Source organism: Fonsecaea multimorphosa, assembly GCF_000836435.1.
Source record: "Fonsecaea multimorphosa CBS 102226 unplaced genomic scaffold supercont1.2, whole genome shotgun sequence".
In the NCBI taxonomy this organism is placed as follows: Eukaryota; Fungi; Ascomycota; class Eurotiomycetes; order Chaetothyriales; family Herpotrichiellaceae; genus Fonsecaea; species Fonsecaea multimorphosa.
The window spans coordinates 1,883,012-1,903,058 of NW_015971636.1; the positions used below are offsets into that span (position 1 = coordinate 1,883,012).

The 20,047-nt window shown below is 52.9% G+C and overlaps 8 protein-coding genes across 8 annotated transcripts; 1 reads left to right on the forward strand and 7 right to left on the reverse strand.

Moving 5' to 3' along the window:
- Positions 1–958: 958 nt before the first annotated feature.
- On the reverse strand, positions 959–2,317 carry Z520_01622 (uncharacterized protein; the record flags this gene model as incomplete). Its single annotated transcript, XM_016772138.1, has 2 exons — positions 959–2,202; positions 2,254–2,317. 2 exons carry the CDS (start codon positions 2,315–2,317, stop codon positions 959–961), a joined length of 1,308 nt encoding a protein of 435 aa, XP_016637277.1.
- Positions 2,318–3,871: 1,554 nt separating this feature from the next.
- Positions 3,872–6,498, reverse strand: Z520_01623 (uncharacterized protein; the record flags this gene model as incomplete). Its single annotated transcript, XM_016772139.1, has 3 exons — positions 3,872–4,092; positions 4,156–6,349; positions 6,409–6,498. 3 exons carry the CDS (start codon positions 6,496–6,498, stop codon positions 3,872–3,874), a joined length of 2,505 nt encoding a protein of 834 aa, XP_016637278.1.
- A 991-nt stretch (positions 6,499–7,489) lies between these two features.
- Z520_01624 (uncharacterized protein) lies at positions 7,490–8,879 on the reverse strand (the record flags this gene model as incomplete). Its single annotated transcript, XM_016772140.1, has 8 exons — positions 7,490–7,568; positions 7,630–8,074; positions 8,139–8,195; positions 8,260–8,355; positions 8,422–8,554; positions 8,620–8,655; positions 8,708–8,777; positions 8,833–8,879. 8 exons carry the CDS (start codon positions 8,877–8,879, stop codon positions 7,490–7,492), a joined length of 963 nt encoding a protein of 320 aa, XP_016637279.1.
- Positions 8,880–10,155: 1,276 nt separating this feature from the next.
- Positions 10,156–11,774, reverse strand: Z520_01625 (uncharacterized protein; the record flags this gene model as incomplete). Its single annotated transcript, XM_016772141.1, has 2 exons — positions 10,156–11,615; positions 11,675–11,774. The coding sequence occupies 2 exons, from the start codon at positions 11,772–11,774 to the stop codon at positions 10,156–10,158; spliced, it is 1,560 nt and encodes a 519-aa protein (XP_016637280.1).
- A 948-nt stretch (positions 11,775–12,722) lies between these two features.
- On the reverse strand, positions 12,723–14,771 carry Z520_01626 (uncharacterized protein; the record flags this gene model as incomplete). The annotated part of the gene is made up of 1 exon (XM_016772142.1): positions 12,723–14,771. The coding sequence occupies one exon, from the start codon at positions 14,769–14,771 to the stop codon at positions 12,723–12,725; it is 2,049 nt and encodes a 682-aa protein (XP_016637281.1).
- Positions 14,772–15,668: 897 nt separating this feature from the next.
- Positions 15,669–16,864, forward strand: Z520_01627 (uncharacterized protein; the record flags this gene model as incomplete). The annotated part of the gene is made up of 3 exons (XM_016772143.1): positions 15,669–15,919; positions 15,973–16,096; positions 16,154–16,864. The coding sequence occupies 3 exons, from the start codon at positions 15,669–15,671 to the stop codon at positions 16,862–16,864; spliced, it is 1,086 nt and encodes a 361-aa protein (XP_016637282.1).
- An 801-nt stretch (positions 16,865–17,665) lies between these two features.
- On the reverse strand, positions 17,666–18,589 carry Z520_01628 (uncharacterized protein; the record flags this gene model as incomplete). The annotated part of the gene is made up of 1 exon (XM_016772144.1): positions 17,666–18,589. The coding sequence occupies one exon, from the start codon at positions 18,587–18,589 to the stop codon at positions 17,666–17,668; it is 924 nt and encodes a 307-aa protein (XP_016637283.1).
- Positions 18,590–19,057: 468 nt separating this feature from the next.
- On the reverse strand, positions 19,058–19,587 carry Z520_01629 (ubiquitin-40S ribosomal protein S27a; the record flags this gene model as incomplete). Its single annotated transcript, XM_016772145.1, has 2 exons — positions 19,058–19,428; positions 19,494–19,587. The coding sequence occupies 2 exons, from the start codon at positions 19,585–19,587 to the stop codon at positions 19,058–19,060; spliced, it is 465 nt and encodes a 154-aa protein (XP_016637284.1).
- Positions 19,588–20,047: the final 460 nt, after the last annotated feature.

Sequence of the window (20,047 nt, forward strand, 5' to 3'; positions counted from 1 at the left end):
TATGTCTACGAAGAGTGCAACATCGTGGACACTATTTCTTTGATTGATACACATGGCATTCCGCCGGGTGATTGCTACGAGCTAGCTATGCTATCTAGGGGCCAAGCAAAGGGACATGATGGCTCGTGGGGATGAAACACAATTAGCCAAAGCTCTATCCATATCCTGTCCTAGAACCGGTCATGCCTGCATGCCTGGGTTGATGGTCAAATATAATGCTCTCAAAACCACCCTTATCATCCTGCCACACCAGCCGCAGAATGGACTAGAGACTTGCATTGATATTGGCGCATTGATATTGCCGGCGATTCGATAAGCAATTTGCCATAAGCCAGTTGCTTCAGTGCTGCAGATCATGGGCTGGCTGTTCGATATAACACTGCTGCAACAACCTCATCGGACTCACGATCGCACTGACCCTATGTAGGTTTTGTAGCGCTGCGCTCAATTTCCAACCTCTTACTTGTAGGTGGGTCCTGCAATCGCGGCCTGGGACTGTAGCCGAAGACTGAGTGACGGTTGTTCGCAAGCAAGACGGTCGAATGATGTTGGGGGTATCATGTCGCAATCGAAAAGAAAAGGAAAGAGCGGAACAGCAAAGCGCTTCGGCTGCCTGCTCGGCTGTCACATAGAGTTCAACCTCGAACGCCGTTAACACCGTCGCCATGCAGGAGCGACAAGATTGGTTTTTGTAATGAACGTGCAGGTGCCCATTGTTGAAATCGCCGATCGTGTGTCCAACCATTGACAATTACACATGCGGTTGTCGTACCGTGTATGTTTTCTCCTTGGATACGCTGAGTTGTCGGTGTAAACTTGCCACTCAGTGCCTCCAACGCCGGGTTTCAGGGTGAAATGTTCATTTGACGAATTTGTAAAAGCTGTCCAACCGGATGTAATGTGTACTCTGGAACAAAAGCCTCATTGTGGTCATGATGAGATACAGTGCGAACGCAACTCAATGGCCATAAATGCCAAAGTACTGCTCAACCCCGAAAGCCCCCGGAGCCTTGTAGGTGGCATCGTAGGCCTGGAAGAGGAACAGGCTGCTAGAGTTCGTACTGAATGCATTCATCAGAGAATTGATGGCAGTCTGCTGGTTGGCAGGGGACGGGATGGCTTGACCGTTAGGCGATCCTTGGTATGGCCAGCCGGACTCTGTGACGATGACTTGCTTGCCATTTGCCTTCGCCTGGATAGGGGCAATCACACCGTCGACAAAGGTGCCTGCATCATTGGCTGGTGTGTTAGGATCAAAGAAAGCGTGAGCGTTGACGGCGCAAAAATCCGATGCTTGACAGAGTTGAGGATTGTTTTGGTGTGCGGTGAAAGTGTCCACAGTGACAACACTCTTCGTGAATCCGGCAGCTTGCAAGATAGGACGAGCCACAGCGAGCGCAGCGACGACAGCAGCTGCTGAACCGCCTGAATTAACGACTTCGTTCCCAATAACGACAGTGTCAACCGGGCCCCAATTTCCTTTGATCATGCCGACAAGTGTGCCCAAATCACCAACAACGTTGCCGATAGTGTTAAGACCTAGCATGACTTGCAGGCCGTTGGCAGAGGCAGCAGCTGTGGCCACACCGAGGTCACAGCCAATGTCGTAGAAGCGGATTTTGGAGTACCCCTGGCTGGCCAAGAAACCAAACTCGGAATCCATTTCGGTCTGATCTTTGCACCCATTGTTGCCAATGAGTTCGTAACAAATACCATAACCACCAGCTGCGGCATTGGATCCACCCTGGGTACCTTTGTTTGAGTTCCCGCTGGCTGTAGCACTGCTCACTTGCGCGGAGGCGCTATCAGAAGTGGTCAAAGGTTGAGTGACACCGGAGGCCGATGGAGAAGAATTTGAGACCTGGGAAGTAGGAGCAGCCGAAACCGCTGGGGCAGACCCGGGACCGGAGATCCGGGCAGCCACAGGTGATTCAGACGCAGCGGAGGCGGACTCGACTTGGGAAAAAGGAGCTGGGGCTGGAGCCGAAGCATATTCAGTTGGCACGACCACAGGAGTTGCAGAGGAGGGCGATGCGACAATGGTAGGAGTTGGGTGATCACGATATTCGGTGGACAGGATGTTATTGTACTGGTCGACCCAGACGACAGCATTGTTGGCGGTGACAGTGACGACGTCAGTGACAGTGGCGAAATCAGTCTCCACCTGGTGGCGCGCAGCATGCTGATGTCGATAATTGCCTCCTGGCGCACGTAAGCTTCCTCCTGGAGCGCGTCGGAGACTTTGAGACTTACCATGGGGAACAGCCAGCACAACTGGTGCGCACAAGGCAGCTAGGGTCAAAATTGTTGCTCTCATGGTGGATGAGACAACGAATGTGAAATGGTTGTAGTAGCGAAAGGAGTGTCAGGACCTGTATCGGTGGAAAGCGAAAGTAGTGAGCAATTTGTCTCACCGACCGGCGGTCTAGAGAGGAGGAGAAGTTCGAGATGGCCTGTATGGGGGCTCGCAGGCGTATAATAATCTGGTATAGGGGAAGAGGGAGATTGACAGTCAATGCCCACTTGGTCCATGCACCGTCATCAACGGCTTAAGTAGCCAGCCTTTGTTGGCATGGGCGACGACTAGACAAAGCACAGACAATAAAGACGAAGCTCTGGGCTGTCCACAGGGCTGCTTCTGGGGAGACCAAGAATGCACAAAGACTTCGGGAGCGACCCGAGACGCGAGACGCGCCGGAAACGTTGTGGCTTTCCCATGGAAGCTGCGAACGGCACCACGCCAGGGGGCAACGACGAGGCATAGAAATCGTGGCGGCCATGAGGAACACATAATCAGAGAAACTTACCGGTCTGGTCAAAAAGGAGTGTCTCGACGAAATCGGCAGAGAGCGTCAGGTCGCGAAGGGTTGAGTTTGATGTCGTTGTTTGGGTATCGCAAGATCTAGGAATGTCGGTAGGAATTCGGGGCCTGAGCGGCAGATTTATATCTGCCGGTCACTGTCACTTCACCCTCTCTTCACCTTGGCGAAACCGCTCATAGTGTCACTCGGCCTAATCAGCTGCTGTAAGGCGAACCGGGTAGATATGGTTATACATGGGCAACAAACATGGTGAATTGACTTGTCCATGTGCTGTGCAGTGAAGCATCCTCGCGTCACCCTGATCACTTCCAGGACGATCCTGGCCAATCTTCACAATCTTAATATTTAGTGTCTGCTGAGTTGTTCATAGTAATGAAGCTGGACCATGCCAGGTTGCTGATGCATTTTTCGAGGCAGCCTTTCTCAGGATAGTTAAACTGTTACCTGCTGGGAAGGCATACCTTTGTCCGGGGTCAGGTTGCTTTCGTCTGGCCATTGAATCCATCATTACCAACGCTACTTCACTAAGTGATATCACTCCGATCTCTAAGGTCTCCTGATCAACCGAGGCGAAAGAATTCATGGTTGGATATGATGACCTGGGAATTGCATTACAATTCTCCCCTCGTTACCTTTGCAATTGAGTATGAAGGGGCCTCGCAGTGACAAATGTGGATGACATTCAGCCGATGACCATATAGCGGCACAAGAGAACATTACCAAGGAAGGCCTTGAACTAAGAGACGATGAGCAAAAGGATGATTGACGTTGCTTCAGAACTCGGAAGGTAGCTTCCATCTTGGCCGGACTGGGTTTAGCCTGGGCAATATCCGGCCTTGTCAGCCTGATCTCCCGTGAAGAGGTATAAAAGTCTACATACGCCTAACCTTCATGCATTGGATCTATACGGTATCATCGGTCATCAACTAAATCGCATAAGGGCCCCCAGTCATTGTCTCAGTGTCCTGAGACTTTTCGTAGACGTCGTTCCGGCTATGCCAAATCTTGTCCTCATACAAACCCCGGAAAATGAGTTTCAGCCCCAATCATCAACCCCCCCTTTCACCATAATCTCTGGCCCACTTCTCAAATTCCTCCAGCCCCTTCTTGCTCACACTTGGTCGAATGCTGTCCAGACTAGCTTCAAAATCCGTCATCTGAATTGGTCGAATCTGTTCTTTAGGGGTGTACAGCAGAGCCTCGCCGAGATGTCTCAAGGGACCCATTGCCGCGTCCTTCGCAAGCGCTGTAATGTCGGATCCAGAGTAGCCTAATATTGAGCGGTGAGCATCACGTGACAAGACCAAGGGAAGGAGTGTTTTCGGGAACTCACCTTCCGTCAATTCCACCAAGCGAGCGATGTCCTCCGGGCTTAAATCATGCTTTTGGTGCCCGAGCAAGGTCCGAATCTGTGTCTCTCGAGTTTCTGCCTCGGGCAAGGGGATGTACTGTCTTCTCACAAATCTTCGCCTTGCCGCATCGTCAATATCCCATGGGCAGTTCGTCGCTGCAAGCACTAGTACTCGACTAGCATCCCCCACAGTAGTATCTTTGCCCGCTGCTGCTCTTTGAAGGTCGGACCACTGGATGAGAAACTCGGTCTTGCTTCGCCTCGAGGCTTCGTGCTCGCTGGACCCGCTCCTGGTACTAAGGAGGGAATCGATCTCGTCGACGAAAATGATGCTCGGAGCCAGAGCCTTCGCCAACGCAAACAAGGCTCGGACGAGCTTCTCTGATTCGCCATGCCATTTGCTCGTCAGACTGCTGGCGCTGATGGCAAAAAAGGTGCTTTTGCTTTCCGTGGCGACAGCCCTTGCAAGCATGGTCTTGCCCGTCCCTGGCGGCCCAAACAGAAGCATTCCTCGAGCCGGCTCCCGCAGCCCCATGAAAAGATCCGGTCTAAGAAAAGGGTATACCACTGCTTCTTTCAAAGCCTTTTTGGCAGCCAAAAGACCAGCAACGTCGTCCCAGCGAACTTCATCCCCTTTGACAACAATTTCATTTAGAATCTGCTTGGCGGCATTTTCATCCACTCCTTTTGGTAGATTCTTCAGAATATTTTCCATCCTCTTCTCTTCCGCTGACAAGCCATCCTCTTCCGGCGACTCACCATCCGTAGAGGGTGGAGTGATTGTATTCGCGCTCGCGGTCCTATTGCCACGACCTCGTCTTGGCCTGTCTAGGTTGCGTTTAGGTGTCTCGTCTTCGCTGTCGGAACGTCCATCCCGTTTTTGAGGAGAGCGTCCTCTTGTCTCAAGCGCCGTATCCGCTGTGCCCACCGGTTTCCGGGATATCCCCTGTGCGCCACCACCGGATCCAACTTTTGGGTAAGCTTTCTCTAGAATATTTCTCGCGAGAGGTTGGGGAACGTTATGTGTCCGGGGAGGGTACTCTCTTCGATAGGTAATCTCTGGCGCTTTCGGTAAATAGACTGGAGATATGGTTCTTGCTACGCCACCAGGCTGGCCAACAGGTGGCGTATACTGAGGCGGAGGTGGCGGCGACTTCTCAGGTTCCGAGTCAAGGTCTATAAGGTTAGGTGCAGAATCCTGAGCCAGTTTTAGACTTTCCATGGATTTGTTTATTGAGGATGGAGGTGGTGCAGAGGCAGAACCTGGAATGTCACGCGTGTTATGCTGTGAAACGTAATCGGGCACACTTAAGAGAGATGATGCATTTGACTTCCGCTGCTCTTCGTATCGGGCTGTCGCATCTTGGTCGATACTCCGCCTTGCAGCTGTAGCGCTCAGCCTCGCTTCGATCGTGGGGTCGGAATCTGGTCTCTGGTTGGGTTGAGAGTTCTTCCGTGGTTGGGACTCCCATGCCAGACCAGCTGCTTTCATAGTGTCGCTTCTTCTATCACGGTTCGAAGTCGATCGATACTTCATGAATCCCCTCCTCTCCGGGCGTAGTGTCGTCCGCATCGTTTTCCTGCCATGATCGGGGCTGGGACTCCGGGAAGCTTTCATGCTTGGGACGGGCAAGGTGGGCGGAGCACCCAAAGGTGACGACCGAATCCGTGATATCGGAGAGGTGTTATCATATGCCACGGTCTCGCTGCTCCTGGTGACGCCCAGTGGCGGCCGTGGAGGTAACGCAGGAGTGGCATTGGGCAGCTCGGACATTTGCATTGGCGGTATCGTCTCTCCTCCAAGCCACGAGCCAGGCTGCTCAGACGTTGGAGGCGTCGTAATCGAGGGATTCCCTCTGTTCTTGCCGAGACGTTTCCTTCCACTGCTGCCACTACCGCTCGTATTTCCACTGCCGTTGCCGCTCCCACCTCCATTCTTTTGTTCTGCCTTGTCTTCCTTACGGGCTTGAATTCCCAGCTCTTCGCGACTCCTCTTTAGAGCCTCGAGGAGATCGACTCGTTCCTTGCATTGTATCTCCAATTCTCTCAAGGAGTCGTACAGAGCCCGCTCGGTTTCTGACTTGGGCGAGTAATTGGACGAGAGTTTGTAGGCCTTGTATTGAATGATTTGGTCGAGCGCTGCCTTCCATGAGCGGAGAGCCTCGGTCTCGTTGCCCTGAGGAATGCCACCGAATTAGTGCGAGATCGAGGCGTCGGACATGGCTTTTTCATTACCTGGCCTTCAAAAAACACCGCCGTCGAACACTGGAGATAGGCCTCATCGTAAGTCTTTTGCATTGACGAGGAAGGCTTGCTCCGCAACATTTTGGACGGTTTGCGAGGATGCGGACATGCTCAGACCAGACAGACAAAAGAGAACGAGATTGTGGCAAAACACCTGTTGAGTTATTTGGGCGACTCGAGTCAACGAAGGCTGAGCCCCGAATGAGTTTGTCAAGAATAATGGGCGAGAAGGCAATGCGCGAAGACAACCCACGAACTAGGCACTGGAGCAAGTCCGCTGCCCGCTGCCCGCTGCCCGCTGTACACAGCCTGCCCCCCATACGTCACCTGGACAGTGGCACTGCAGAGTGCCCGTCACACGAGCCCTCATCAAACTTGGCTGGCCCTTTGACCTTTTGTGAAGGCAGCCAGATACGTATTCGTACCATTGCAGACGTCTACACTAAGGGCAAACAAAATCTACATGCGTGATGGCAATCTCAGTCACGGAAAAACAAGGCACGTGGACTGTGTACAGCAGAAGGGACTTCCCTAAGGTAAGCACAGGCACGATCTCCAACAATGCTCACATAGCATCTTCAATTTTCATTGCTGATTAGCCTGGTCTATCAGATGCTGGAAAGAGACTGAGGAGCAGCTGGTCGGAACGCTCAACCCATCCCACTTTTGGTGTTATGCCATAGATGTACAGTATTATCCCAAAATCCCTTTCCCCCGACCGTCGACAGCCGACAAAGGGTCAGTATCAGCGCCCTGCTCCCGCTGCTGTAACGCCTGTTATTTTCGCATATATGCATGGGCCCCTACCGCCGTTGCGATGGTCCAGTAAGTTCTGCTCCGTTGAACGGAATGGTCGTAATCATGCTCGGACAGCGGACACGAGTACGACAATCACGGCCAACTCCCTCCCAAACGTGCCTCCATTGGGTATCTTGGTCGCGCAAGCAAGAGATGTAAGTATCATTGACACACACGTTCGCAGGCGGCGTCAGATCCTCCTGGATTCCTCATTGCTTGTGAGACGCAGAAATGCTGAAACGATGTTCGTCGATCATTGGCCGCACGAGGTCGATCATAAATTATTGGCGTGTGCCTGTTGTTCTTCTCGAAGCGTCCTCTTGAAGTAAGCCTTTGCCATCTCGTATGACGACCTGAAGACGATGTTAGTTTGTTATCGTGGGGGAAAAGGGACCAACGAGGACCAGGCCTTACCAGCAAATGGCGGTGCTTGGCATGGTGGTGATGATTCTCGGCCGCCAACCTCTCATAAACCCCCTCCAGCCAAACTGATTCTTGATAATGGACGCAGCATGGAACAATCCTCGTACATTGCGTATCTCGGCTTGTTGACTCAGTCCCCTCGTCTGCAGTAAAGTCTTGATCACGTCCAGCGGGGTGGTGATGCCGGCCGCAAAGGCTCCGGCCAGGCCACCAGCCACGCAATGTGTAATCGGATCGTATTCTTTCCGCGGATTCATGATTTTGGAGAGAGATTCGTAGGCCATGAATTGCGTAGCCGTGAAAGGAACCGTCATGCATAATGTCGTGGGGTAAGATACGTAGAATGCGGAAATACCCTCGGCGCGCCAGACTGAGCGAGCGCAGTGGGATATTGACCGGTAGGTCGACCCGTGAACCTGCATCCGCTGTTTAATGACTGCGGCAGACGGTCAGAGTCATGATCAAGAAATTTTGTGGCAATTGTACAGTGAGATCCGTACCATCGAAAGGGTTCATCAGAGCATCACTCGCAATGGTTGCGCATGCTCCGCTCGCAGCTGTAAATTTCAGTTAGCACCTCCGCCCACCCCATTGAGAGCCGCCACTCCAGAGCTCACTCACCAGCCGCGAGAGGATGATGTTTGCCATCGGCTTTGTTCCCACCTGCAAACTCTTTCACCACTTCGTATGTGCCAAAATATACGGCATGAGCAGGGCCTGGTATCGATTATTAGGATCAGAGACAGCCCGGAATCTTCATGTCCTCCGGGTTGGACAACGCACCTGCACCCACGATGACGCTGGTCACGCCTCTCCATAACGTCCGCAGGCCTTCTATCCGATATATCGTAGATACTGCGTGTGAAAGCCCCGTATACAGGCCGCCGGCCGAAGGATTTATGATTTGCATCCGTGTCTGTTGTCAAGACCGCGTTAGCCATGTGTTCCCCGCCAGTGTCGGGGGATGGGATGACTGTGTACCTTCATCAAGTCCACCGGATACATGACCGTATGTTCCTGAGCCTGGTATCAGTCTTTCAATCCTGTCTCTTGATTTTCTCCGGCGTACCGCGATGCCTGCGAACGCGCCGGCCATCATATTGTGTCCTAGACCATAGTTCGGTGGTAGAGCTTCATACCTGGGAGAATGTCAATGCTCGTTCTGACCTGTCCATAACGGAGGGCACCACTCACTCGTATTCTTCACCAGGTACTGCATCCGGGCTGCTCGACACTGTCATATTCTCCGCGGGCAATGCCGCTGGGAATTTGGCTGACGCCGCCACGATTGCGAACGGTGATTCTGTGCCTGCAATCTGCAATCGTTCTACCGAGAATGAAGAAGGTTGCTCAGAAGAGCAGAGGAAGGGAGGCAACGAGTCCTTCGTCACCAGGAGAAAGATCCTTGGGAATGGGTTATGCCGGATTGACTGCGCAAGCAAAAAAAGCGATCCGCAGCAATATCAAGTCAGAGCCAGGGCGAAATAATGGCCCGGGCGAGGCACTGAGATCGCTCTAAAGATTTTGGGTCGACTCTGACGGGTGCTGCTTAGAATTTTGAGCCAGGGTCTCTTAAGCTCAAGCTCGCTGGGGTTAGCTAAGATGGCTGGCTGGTTGGTTGGTTGGCGGGCACTGCGGATTGACTCAAGTTTCCATCCATGACGCCCCCCAGTGACTCTAGAATCTTTCTTTCCGGGACACGCACTTGGGTCATGATGCCCGCCTATGCCCGCCTCGCCGCCTACGCCCTCTTATGCCTGCCCTTTGCCTTGCCCGTCACCACCGTTGAGCGTCGTATGATGCTGCAGACCCCGACTCCCCTTGCTTGTCTTCCGACCTCGCTCCATGCTCGCTGTCAAACTCCTATTCTGGCATCGTCTCACTCGCTCTCGCGCCTCGGCTTCAACGCCACTTTGCTCGGCCGTACCTACCTAGTCACCAGAACGTTTCGGCCTCTAGAGGGAGGGGTGGGAATTGCACTACGTATTCCTGATACGCGATATTCTTGCTGCCTTGCTGACACTCGTATGAGGCGCCTTCACGTGGCTATAATGAGGATCCCTCCATGCACAGCATCCACAAAATGAGACATTTAGAAAAAAAAAAAGGAGAAGGCGCTGATCATACAGTGTATCCTTGTATCTCAAGTAAAGGGTTGTGTTGTATTGCAATACACGGAGGCTCACTCCCCAGGAGACCTTTCAGCTGCCGTGACCTGTTTCTCACACCGTGTCCCTCATCATGGGCAAGAATAAAGCAAGACGCCAACCTTGCATGCATTGTGCTCCCGACGCCTTCTACCAGTTCCAACATTCTCAAGTCAAGTCAAGTCAAAAGCTCTTGGTCTGAGCACCATCCCTTCATGATAATGCATCCAAGTTGCCCGGTCCGTCAGGGAACGCCTCGCTAGCACAGCCGTGAACCCGCCGCTGGGTGGATCGTGCGTTTCGCCGTTATCTACCTAGGTATTCATAATATATCATATTTCGACATTGAACTTCCATTGGTCTGTCACGGTCAGTCAGTAATGGGTCGTAAGAAAAGGGTCGGGGTCGACAAACCTTTCTTCAAGTTTTCAGCCGTGTCGCTCAATAGGATCTCCCGCCTCCGGTTGCAGTAGGTGGTCTTGTCAAGAATTTCAACTTTCAGGTTTCCGAGCTCATGCACAGGTTTCTCGAACATCTGACTCAGGTTTTCCACCGCCATTTCCAAATCCTTCTGGTTGTCCTCGAAGATCTCAGTCATGTTATTGCGAGCAAGATAGAAGGCAAAGGCGTAGGTCCATTTCAAGGTCTGGCGGCAGTTCTGCAGGGCCTTGGAGGCATTGTCGAGAAACTGAACTTCAATCCACGACATGTTAGATTGGGATTGAAGGCTCGTCATCTTCTTTTCCGTCTTGAGCCACAAGTCTTTGTCAAGTTTCGCCGACTGTTCGTGGTTGGCGTAACGGTTATAGTAGTGCAGGTATCGTTCCAACGAGTGTCGAGAACGTGCTTGGGCGTCACGAGCATCGGCTCCTGACTTCTCCTCGAATCGGTTGCAATTGTACCAACTAGTTCCATGCTCCGACCAAGGTCCCATACACATCCAACAAAACTCGTGCTTGCATTTCCGGCAGGTCATGTGATTGCAGCCTCCATTCTTCTCGATGGTCGAATTGCACTTGGGACACTCCTTTGTATTGGCTGATATCCAATTCGAAGTTTCCGAATCATCCTCGCACTTCTTCAGCCATTTCTTGACAAGAGCACAGGGTGCCGGACGGTGATCGGCTAGCGTGCATCCAAAGCAGAACATGTGGTCGTGAGCACAGCGGACAGTGGGGACGATCCGATTGAGATCTCGTTTCCTCACGGGACAGTCCACGGCGTATTCACATTCGGGAGCCGGGCACCATTTGAGATTGTCCTTGTCGTCCACATAAGTTCTAGTGAGCAGGACGTGATAGCGATCCATGACACTCTGGTCGACCAACAGCCTCAAGGACTTGGAGTCGACAATCCGATGGCAGCCATCGAAGGGGCACTCGATTCTAGCGGCTTCCCCTTCCTCCTTGACTTTTTGCGTAAGGTATTGGGTATAACAGGTGGTACAATATCTGTGGTCACATTTCATGGCATACGTCTCTAGGTCTGGAGAGTCCTCGAAGCAGATCTCGCAAGTGAAGCCCTTGACCTTCTTTGTTCTTGGAGCCTCTGCAAATGTGGGTCCCAAGCCAGCAGCCTCGAGAACCTTGTCTTGGTTGTCCATGTATGATTCAATCAATTTCTCCTTGTTCCATCTCATGAATCGAAGAAGAATAGCCGTTTGTTCGATAGGTAGCTCGATGATGGACGAAACCTCCTTGAACTGTTGTTCTTGCTGGTTTTGGATATCTTCCGGACTCAGGACCTTGTGCTCGACTTCGTAGGGTTTTTGAGGGTTCGTAAGGATGTCTTTCTCGTAGCCAAAGCCGCCATCCTGGTCTTGCTCAAAGTCTATAGTCATGTTCGTTAGTATCCCAGGGCCATCAGACAGCAGGGTTGGGGATACCGACCGCCTGCTAGACTGGCAATATCGCTGTCTTGCGTGCCTTCATCAAAGTCCATCTCATCCCCGCTCGGTGGATCGGACATGAAGTCGTCTTCCGAATCCATGGCCTTCGACGACGGCGAGCCGTGCTCGGTGACGGGGGTCGACAGACGTTGCGCAGGAGGGGCGGATGTCTTGCGTGCTTTTACCGGACCGTTGCTTGACGCGTCAGGGACGCACTCCGCAGCCTTTCGTTTCTTGGATTGAGGTGTCGTGTTGGCTTTGATAAGGGCAGCTGCGTCTCCAGACGAGACAACAGGCTGCGAGTCTGGTGAGGGGATGACCGGAGAAGCAGGTGACCAGTGTCTGGGCGAACCACTCAGTGTACCGACAGGAGATTGGCAGGTATCTCAGCCTGAATGACGCTCAAGTGACTAGGAAACAGCCGTTTACACATATCAAGACAAGTTATAAGAGATTGGAACGCAGGCAGCGGGGGAAATGTCTCGAGTCAAGGCCAGATGACGGAAAGGAAAATGGCTGTAGGAACAAGGGGACGTACAGTACGAGTAAGGCGGTTGCAGTGGCACCGCAGGCGGCCTCATTAGTCACTTAGCATTGGGCGATGGATCGACCGGGGCGAGCGGCGGGCGAGTTCAGGTTTGCAGGGTGGCGGTAGCCACCGAGCCACCTGGGCATCGAGCCATTATTATTACTGAGCAGATCGTCATACTCGATTTTGCATTGCACGTGACGAGACACTGCAAGCCTCGTCTACTAGGAACTACTACTTGTATCTCGTCTCCGTACCTTTCCTGATATCGTGTCTGTGGTGCCTGTTGCTGTTCAGGCACCCATGTCCTTAGGAACGTCCACATCTAGAGACCCATATCTCCCCTTGAGAACATTGAGATGTATCCAAGAATGGTCCATGAACACACTGGCAGATTGCGGCCACGAATAGAACAGTCGCCTGGAGGGCTGGCCCACCTCCAGTGACAAGGGCAAACAATCTTGTCCGATGAAAGGTGTTTGTCCCTTGACCGTGCCGTTGTATCCTCCATCACCTATCCTCACTCGTCTTCTTCCTCGCTTTCACTCTCGCTCTCGGCATTTTCTAGCCAGTCGATAAATTGTGAGCTTGGCTGTCGCACCGCTGCCATTTCTGGTTCCATGTTGGATCTTTCGTCAGCCCACCAGTCGGTGAAGGCTTCCTCGCCAAACACCTCAAGATCATAGAGATCTTTGACAACGAACAAAAGAGTCTTGCCACCATCTTTCCGCTTGGATAGTTCCTTTTGAGCATCGAGAAGAAACGATACTTGCTCTTCGGTCGCCTGCTGTGCACCTGTTCTGCGGATGAGGGGGTTGTACGCAGCAAGTGTCCGTCTGGTCGCATCCGCCGCAGACATTTCCGCCTCAATTTCCCCATGGATGTGCTTCATGAGAGCGACGGCAACTGCTCTGCGGACCTGTGTCTCATCTGCCCCTCCACTGAACCTCAGACCCATCAGCTCGCTGAGCATATCGTCCACGTGCTTCCCTTCTTGCATTCGTTGGACGAGGATCGCCACTGTATCGTGTTGAAACCGGTCGGAAGACTCATCGCCAAAACTTTGACTTCGTGATCCGCCAAGTGAGGAGACTTCGTCTTCAGAGATGTCCGATTCCAGGGTAGATACCGAATCGGCCAAGTCTGGTCTGTCATAGACCAGTCTCGAGAGCTTCGAACTCAAATAGTCTTCCTCGTCCTCCACGTAAGCGTGACCTTCTCCTGCGTCACCAACCATCAGAGCGTCATTCTTCAGCTGCCCGTCTACTCCCTGCTGTGTTTTGACAATTCTTGAACCAGCTCGGACCGTAGTGCCAGCGGCGATCTTAACGCCGAAAGAAATCAAAACGCCTTCCTCGATGATGCAATCATCACCTATAAAGGCCTCGTTTCCGATGATAGCGCGCGAAATCTTGACATTGTTCCCAACAGAGACATCGTCCCATATGTAAGCAGCGTCAATCTTGGTGTTCCTGCCGATATGACACCGTTGGCCGAGCACACTGCTCGTAATTTGGCACCCTGCACCAATGGTGGTTTCAGGACCGACGATGGTGCCTGCTTCCAGTTTTGTGGGTTTGGCCGCAATAACATTTTTGTCGACAATGACCCCGCTCTGTGAACGGTCGTAGTGTGTGTCGCTGAAGACGTTATTTTCTACCGCAATCGATGCGATTACGCCCTGCTTCAAATCTTGCGATATGGCGTTGTAGGACCAGAAATCTGCAGCTCGGGCGGCGTAATCGTCCTTGACGATATATGTGTGGATTGTCTTTCCATTCAATTCCCAGTCCTTGAGAACGCCAAAAAGAAAGTCCTTTCGGGGCGACTGATTGTCAAAGTTGTCCGACCACAGGCTGAGAACATCTGGCGTACATATGTCGATCCTACAGTCGATGAGGTCCTGGCGAACCTCTAGCTCCGGAGTTTTCAACAATTCTGGGTCAACGTGTGAGGTGAACTGAGTACCCGGAAATGCTTCCTCGTAGTGCAGACATCTATCCTTGGTGGGATCGACGACAAAAGTCGGTACTACTCCGCCACTATAATCATGAATTCCAGGCTCAGCCTCCCTAAGAACCATGGTCATGATGGCATTTTTGTCCTTTTCCCGTCGGGTCTTGTGTTGTCGCAACGCCTTTTCGATGGGGAAGTTTGCGACGATGTCACCACTAACCACAATGAAGTCTCCCGCCATCAAGTGCTTTTGGTCGAGATCTCTCATCACATCCCCAACCGAGCTCGCAATGCATCTCAGGAGGGTGAGGCTCTCAAAAGGTGAGTTCGAAGACTTCCACCGAGACCCCTCAATGTAGGCTTCGACTTGGTCGACATGTGCCCCGGCATAGACGTAGACGACTTGGACTCCAGCACTCGCGAGATACTCGAGAGTGTATTCAATCAGCGGAGTATTGGCCAGAGTTAGCAAACATCTAGGCTTCTCCAGAGTGAACGGGGTGAATCTGTCTTCGAACGTGTCCGCGACGATGACGGCCTGCAGAGGATCTTCCTTGTTGTCATCTCCAGATCTGCCTCTTCCGCCAGCAGATTTGGGAGGCTTAGGCGGCATGGTCAATCTTGTGGCGCGACTTCAGGTCGCCTTGTTGTTTGTTATGAATGTCGAAGCCTTGGAGCACTTGAATCCTTGGAAGGGGAAATGCCCTGCAGTTGCATATTCAAGCAGTATCTCCTTTCAAGAGAGCAGTGTCACGAACATGCTTTTACATAAACGGATCTAAGGGCACGGCTCTCATGAAGATCAGCCTCGCATGGCCTTTGGACAGATGGGACAAGGCGTGAAGGGGTCGTGACTCACGTGCGACTGGTCGGGATTTTGAAATTTCTGGAGCAGATTTCCGGATCTTAGCGGGCAAGGACTATTAGCAGTGCAGCAGTGGTGAGTGCAGCCTGAGTGGTGCGAATGTTGACTGTGCCAAGCTCCCCCGGTGATCAATCATCAGGGGTGAGGCCTAGGCACCCACTAGGTAGTGGCACCCAAGTGGCCTTGGGGCATCCCAGGCGTCACAGGCGTCAAGCCCCAACACTTGCGAGTACGGGCTGCCACCCACTGGTATGTTGCAAGGGCACCAAGCACCCGCCTCGCCGCCAAGGGTCCATGGCGCCCATGGTGTAGGGCATGGTTGTGCGTCATAGTCATGGAGAGCGAGGGCAGCCCCCAATCGTCGCCGACCTTTCAACTGCGCCCGTGCCGGATTAAGATGCACTTTTGGATCCATTCATATATGTTTTTGGTTGTTGTCATTGTTTGCTGGCTCTGTCCTTGCTCATTCCTACTTTCTCGGCCACTTCGAATTTCCTGCTTGCGTCCCGTACCCTGAACTCGACATATTGCTTTCGCCCCCTCTTTCCCCCCTCGAATCCAGCCTCTGTCCGGGCTGGTCAGAACCGCTCGTTGCAAAGAACACCTCTACTTTTCCACAACAGTCGCTCCCCCTCCTCTCCCACCATGTCGACAGGAACTCAACAGGCGAACCCGCATATGGATTTAGATCCGAAATATGACGACTATGACTTCCCCACGACTGCCCCCGAGAACCAGTCGGGTCACCCTGGCCATACCACCAAGGAGCAGGATGCTCAAGTGCACCAACTGAGAGCGATGTTGGAAAAAGAAGGCTACACGGAGCGGCTAGACACCCTGACCCTGTTGCGCTTTCTTAGAGCCCGCAAATTCAACGTCGAGCACAGCAAGGCAATGTGTGTCCTTGTGGGAACTATTGACACAAGCCAGACGCTGACAAAGGTCGCAGGTTCATCAAGAACGAGCAATGGCGAAAGGAGTTTGGCACTGATGATCTGGTCCGCACGTTTGACTACAAAGAACGAGCTCAAATGTTCCAGTATTATCCACAGTACTATCACAAGACCGACAAGGTATGGCTACAGTGCATTGAGCTGACAATGACCGGGTTCACTAACCGACGTCGACAGGATGGTCGCCCGGTGTATATCGAGCAATATGGCAAGATTGATCTGAATGCCATGTACAAGATCTCTACTGCGGAACGAATGGTGCAAAATCTGGTTGTGGAGTACGAGAAGGTCGCCGATCCACGCTTGCCCGCTTGCTCGCGCAAGGCAGGCAAACTCCTTGAGACTTGCTGCACAATCATGGACATGAAAGGCGTTGGTGTTGGGCGCATTCCATCCGTCTACGGCTACCTCAAGTCTGTCAGCGCCATCTCCCAAGACTACTACCCAGAACGGCTGGGCAAGCTGTACATCATTAATGCTCCATGGGGCTTTGCCAGCGTCTTCAGTTTCGTCAAATCGTTCCTCGACCCAATCACGGTCGCCAAGATCCACGTCCTTGGCTCCAATTACCAAAAGGAACTGTTGCAACAGATCCCCGCAGAAAACCTTCCCAAGGAATTTGGCGGCGAGTGTGAGTGCGAAGGTGGTTGTCAATTCAGTGATGATGGACCATGGAAAGACCCCAAATATGCAAAGCCGCCTAAATGGGCCAGACAGGACCCGGCCACTGGCAAAGACGCTGCAAATACCGTCCAGCCTGCCCCTACTGGTGGTGCTCAAGATCCAGCAACGGCAAAGGCCCCTGCTCCCGCAACAGCACCTTCGCAGGCTGAGAACGCGCCGGCCGACGGACCAAAGATGCCTTTGCAGGAGACAGCAGGATCGTAGATATTTTCATCTCGAACCGTTTCGAAAGATCGCTAAGAGGATGTTCCAGAGGACGCCTACAGGTGTTGAAGAAGGTTGAAGAAACAGAAGAACACAGGGCCCTAAGGCCTAAGCTCACAGCGGCCCCTGAACCTGCTTGTTGTACATTCTGATGATACATTGGCTTTCGGTGGAGAACTTCTGATATTTCCCTCTGAAAACTGCTCGCCTCACTTGAAGTGGGCTTTTTCCATCGTTCTTGCCTGGCTCTTTACCGCACACCTGGGGTCTCTGCCTGTCCTCAACAGGCGACCGGCACGACGTTGGTAGATCAATATGATGTCGGCTCCGGCACTGATGATTTGGTCGTCTCGCCCGCGTTACATGATGTTTTTTTCACCGCAAGCCCAGAGATTTCCCTGTAGAATCACTCAGCTAGAACGGCGATACAGCTCGACTCGGGAGGCCTGGACTAGCTTGGATTTCATGAACACAGCTAGATGCTTTGGTACCTCATGTGTGATGAATGATTTGACTTCTCGTCGTCGATCCTCTTTTAGACAGGTGGTCAGCCGGGGTCGTTACTCGTCATGGGCATGGAGGACGAGATGCTTCACGGGCGAGAATCATGTGTCTCTCGATCGACAGACACCAAATTGTCCGTGCTCGAACTCTATCCAACCCGGCCGTGTGCATGCACTGAGAGGGAGGAGACGTTGAAGTCGCCAGCGGACGTCCTTGAGCAGAAGTCCGGTAAGTTCGCGGCATCCTGATACCGTGCGGGACCCGTGGGTCTCTGTCCCTCTCTCATCACCCTTTTGCTCACTCAAACTCCATAGCCACCGTCCTCGCACGTTGGATTTTGCCCAACGTCTCTGTCAAACTCGCGCCATACACTCGTTGGTGATCAGCTTCTTCGCCTTGGGCTTGGGCTCCCTTAATACCAGCCAGCGCCGCAAGCTCGTTCGTGCCACGTTCATACATGGCGTTGACGTCGTCGAACCATCCTTCTCTTATTAGCGGCTTCAGTTTGAGAATGTCGTCGTTGGCTGCTGCATCTGCTCCTCGCAACTTCGCCATACGTTTCTCGAATTCGAGATCGTCCGCCTCCATCTCTTCCCGCAACCTCTTCGCGAGGGTCTCTGCTCCCTGCGCTGGTGCCGTCCTTCTCAACTTGCTCACTTGCGTGGTCAACGTCTCGAGTTCGCCGTAGAGAGACGCGACTTGCGCCTGTAGCCGGCTGTCGTACGCCGAGTAGACAAAGTCGACCCCCTCGGTCTCCTCTTTCTGTTCTTCCTCCTGCTGCTGGCCGCCAGGCGCGGAAGTTGCAGCGGCGGGGAGATTCGTCGCGTCCAGCCCGTTGACGGTGATGTTTTTGCACGCGCCCTCCCAGGTGCGCGCGATGAAGGCATCGACGACGGCGCGCACGCGCGCACGTAGCGGATCCTCCTCCTCCTCCTCCTTAACCTCGTCCCGATCCCCATCCCGGCCTTGTGTGTCGTCGCGAGACTGCTCTGCTCCGGTCGGTTGGACCCCGTCTAAGTGTATCGTCGTCGCTGGCATTGCAGCCTGGGGGATTTTCCCCTGCACCGCAGCCGAGGGAGGGAAATGGAGATCTAACTTTTGACGCGCGCAGGCGACGAGGTTGGATTGCAGGTATGTCAGGTCATTGGGGGATTGGAGTTCGACTTTGCGGTGGTGAAGATTCGTCATCACGCTGGGTTGCGCCATTGTGTCTGTGTCCATGGTTGAATGTAACGAATTTGCGAATTGTTCGATCTGAACCGGAAGGGGTGGAAGGATTCAAGATCTTCTCGTTCACCTGCACGTAGTGCTGGGAGCCCGCTCCATGGTCCTCAGTTTTGCAGGTAAACAAGCGGGCTATCGATAGTGTCTGGTGGAGCAGGCAGGCCATCTACGAGTAAAATTATTGGCTAAAACTTTTCGCCGCTATAGTGTTGCCCCACGCAGGCTGAATGTGTGCGCCGAGAAATCGGCCCAAGTTACGAGAGAATGATAATGACTGGACTGCTTTGGAGGGTGTTAATATGGGGAATTGCAGAGAGCAATGTCATGACGGTAGTGTTTCTCATTCGCGATCTGTTTGCTAGAAGCGGGAGAGTGATTGTCTGCTATCTGCTTTGACCCGCCGCCCGGACATTCATATTGGCTTCATAGCATGCCTTGTGGTGCATCCCATACATGTTCACTGACCTACTTGGACTCGTCAAAGACATAGGTCAAATGGCAACGACCACAGTACTGTCGGTTATGCATAGCAGCCATGAAGACACCAGCACCGCACTCCTTGGTAGGGCACTCGCGCCTCAACCGCTCGATCTTCCCATCACCGTCGACCTTGTAGTACTTGAGCACGGCCAACTTGGTCTTCTTGCGCTTGTGCTTGATCTTCTTGGGAGTGGTGTAGACCTTCTTCTTGCGCTTCTTGGCACCACCGCGGAGGCGCAAGACCAGGTGGAGGGTGGATTCCTTCTGGATGTTGTAGTCGGAGAGAGTGCGCCCGTCTTCGAGTTGCTTGCCGGCGAAGATCAGGCGTTGCTGGTCCGGAGGAATGCCTTCCTTGTCTGATAGGAGATGTCGTGAGCCCGATGCGCGCCATGCAACTGGGACCGGTTTTGGCGAAACATACCTTGGATCTTGGATTTGACATTGTCGATGGTGTCGGAAGACTCAACCTCGAGGGTTATAGTCTTCCCCGTCAAGGTTTTGACAAACACTTGCATCGCAGGAGATCTATGGACTCGTCAGTTGCTTCCTGGAGGTGAAAAGGTGGTAGAGGGAGACGGGGGAAAGGTGGTGGTGGGCAAAACCGGCGAAAAGGTGGCAGCGCAGGACCAAAAAAAGGACTCTGCCTTGAGAGAGGCTTACCTCGACAGGAGTTGTCTTCCTCAATCTTCTGAATGCAAAAGGTCGGCTCTGTCAGCCCAAACTTGGTACAAGAGAAGAAAATTAGAAATTGTGAGGGTTGTAAAAGATGGATTTCTAGGTAGTGCGCTGGTCGAATATGGTGGAGCAGACAACCATTAAGCGCAAGAGGCGAATGACACATCACGTGATGCGGCGGCGGTTGCTTGTTCGGTTGCTGTGCAACGTTGCTGTTTACGCAGCCGCCACTTCCGGAGTGACGGCCACTGAGATCGCCGACGGTGACGAGTCCAAGTCAATACTTGTCACCTCCCCTCC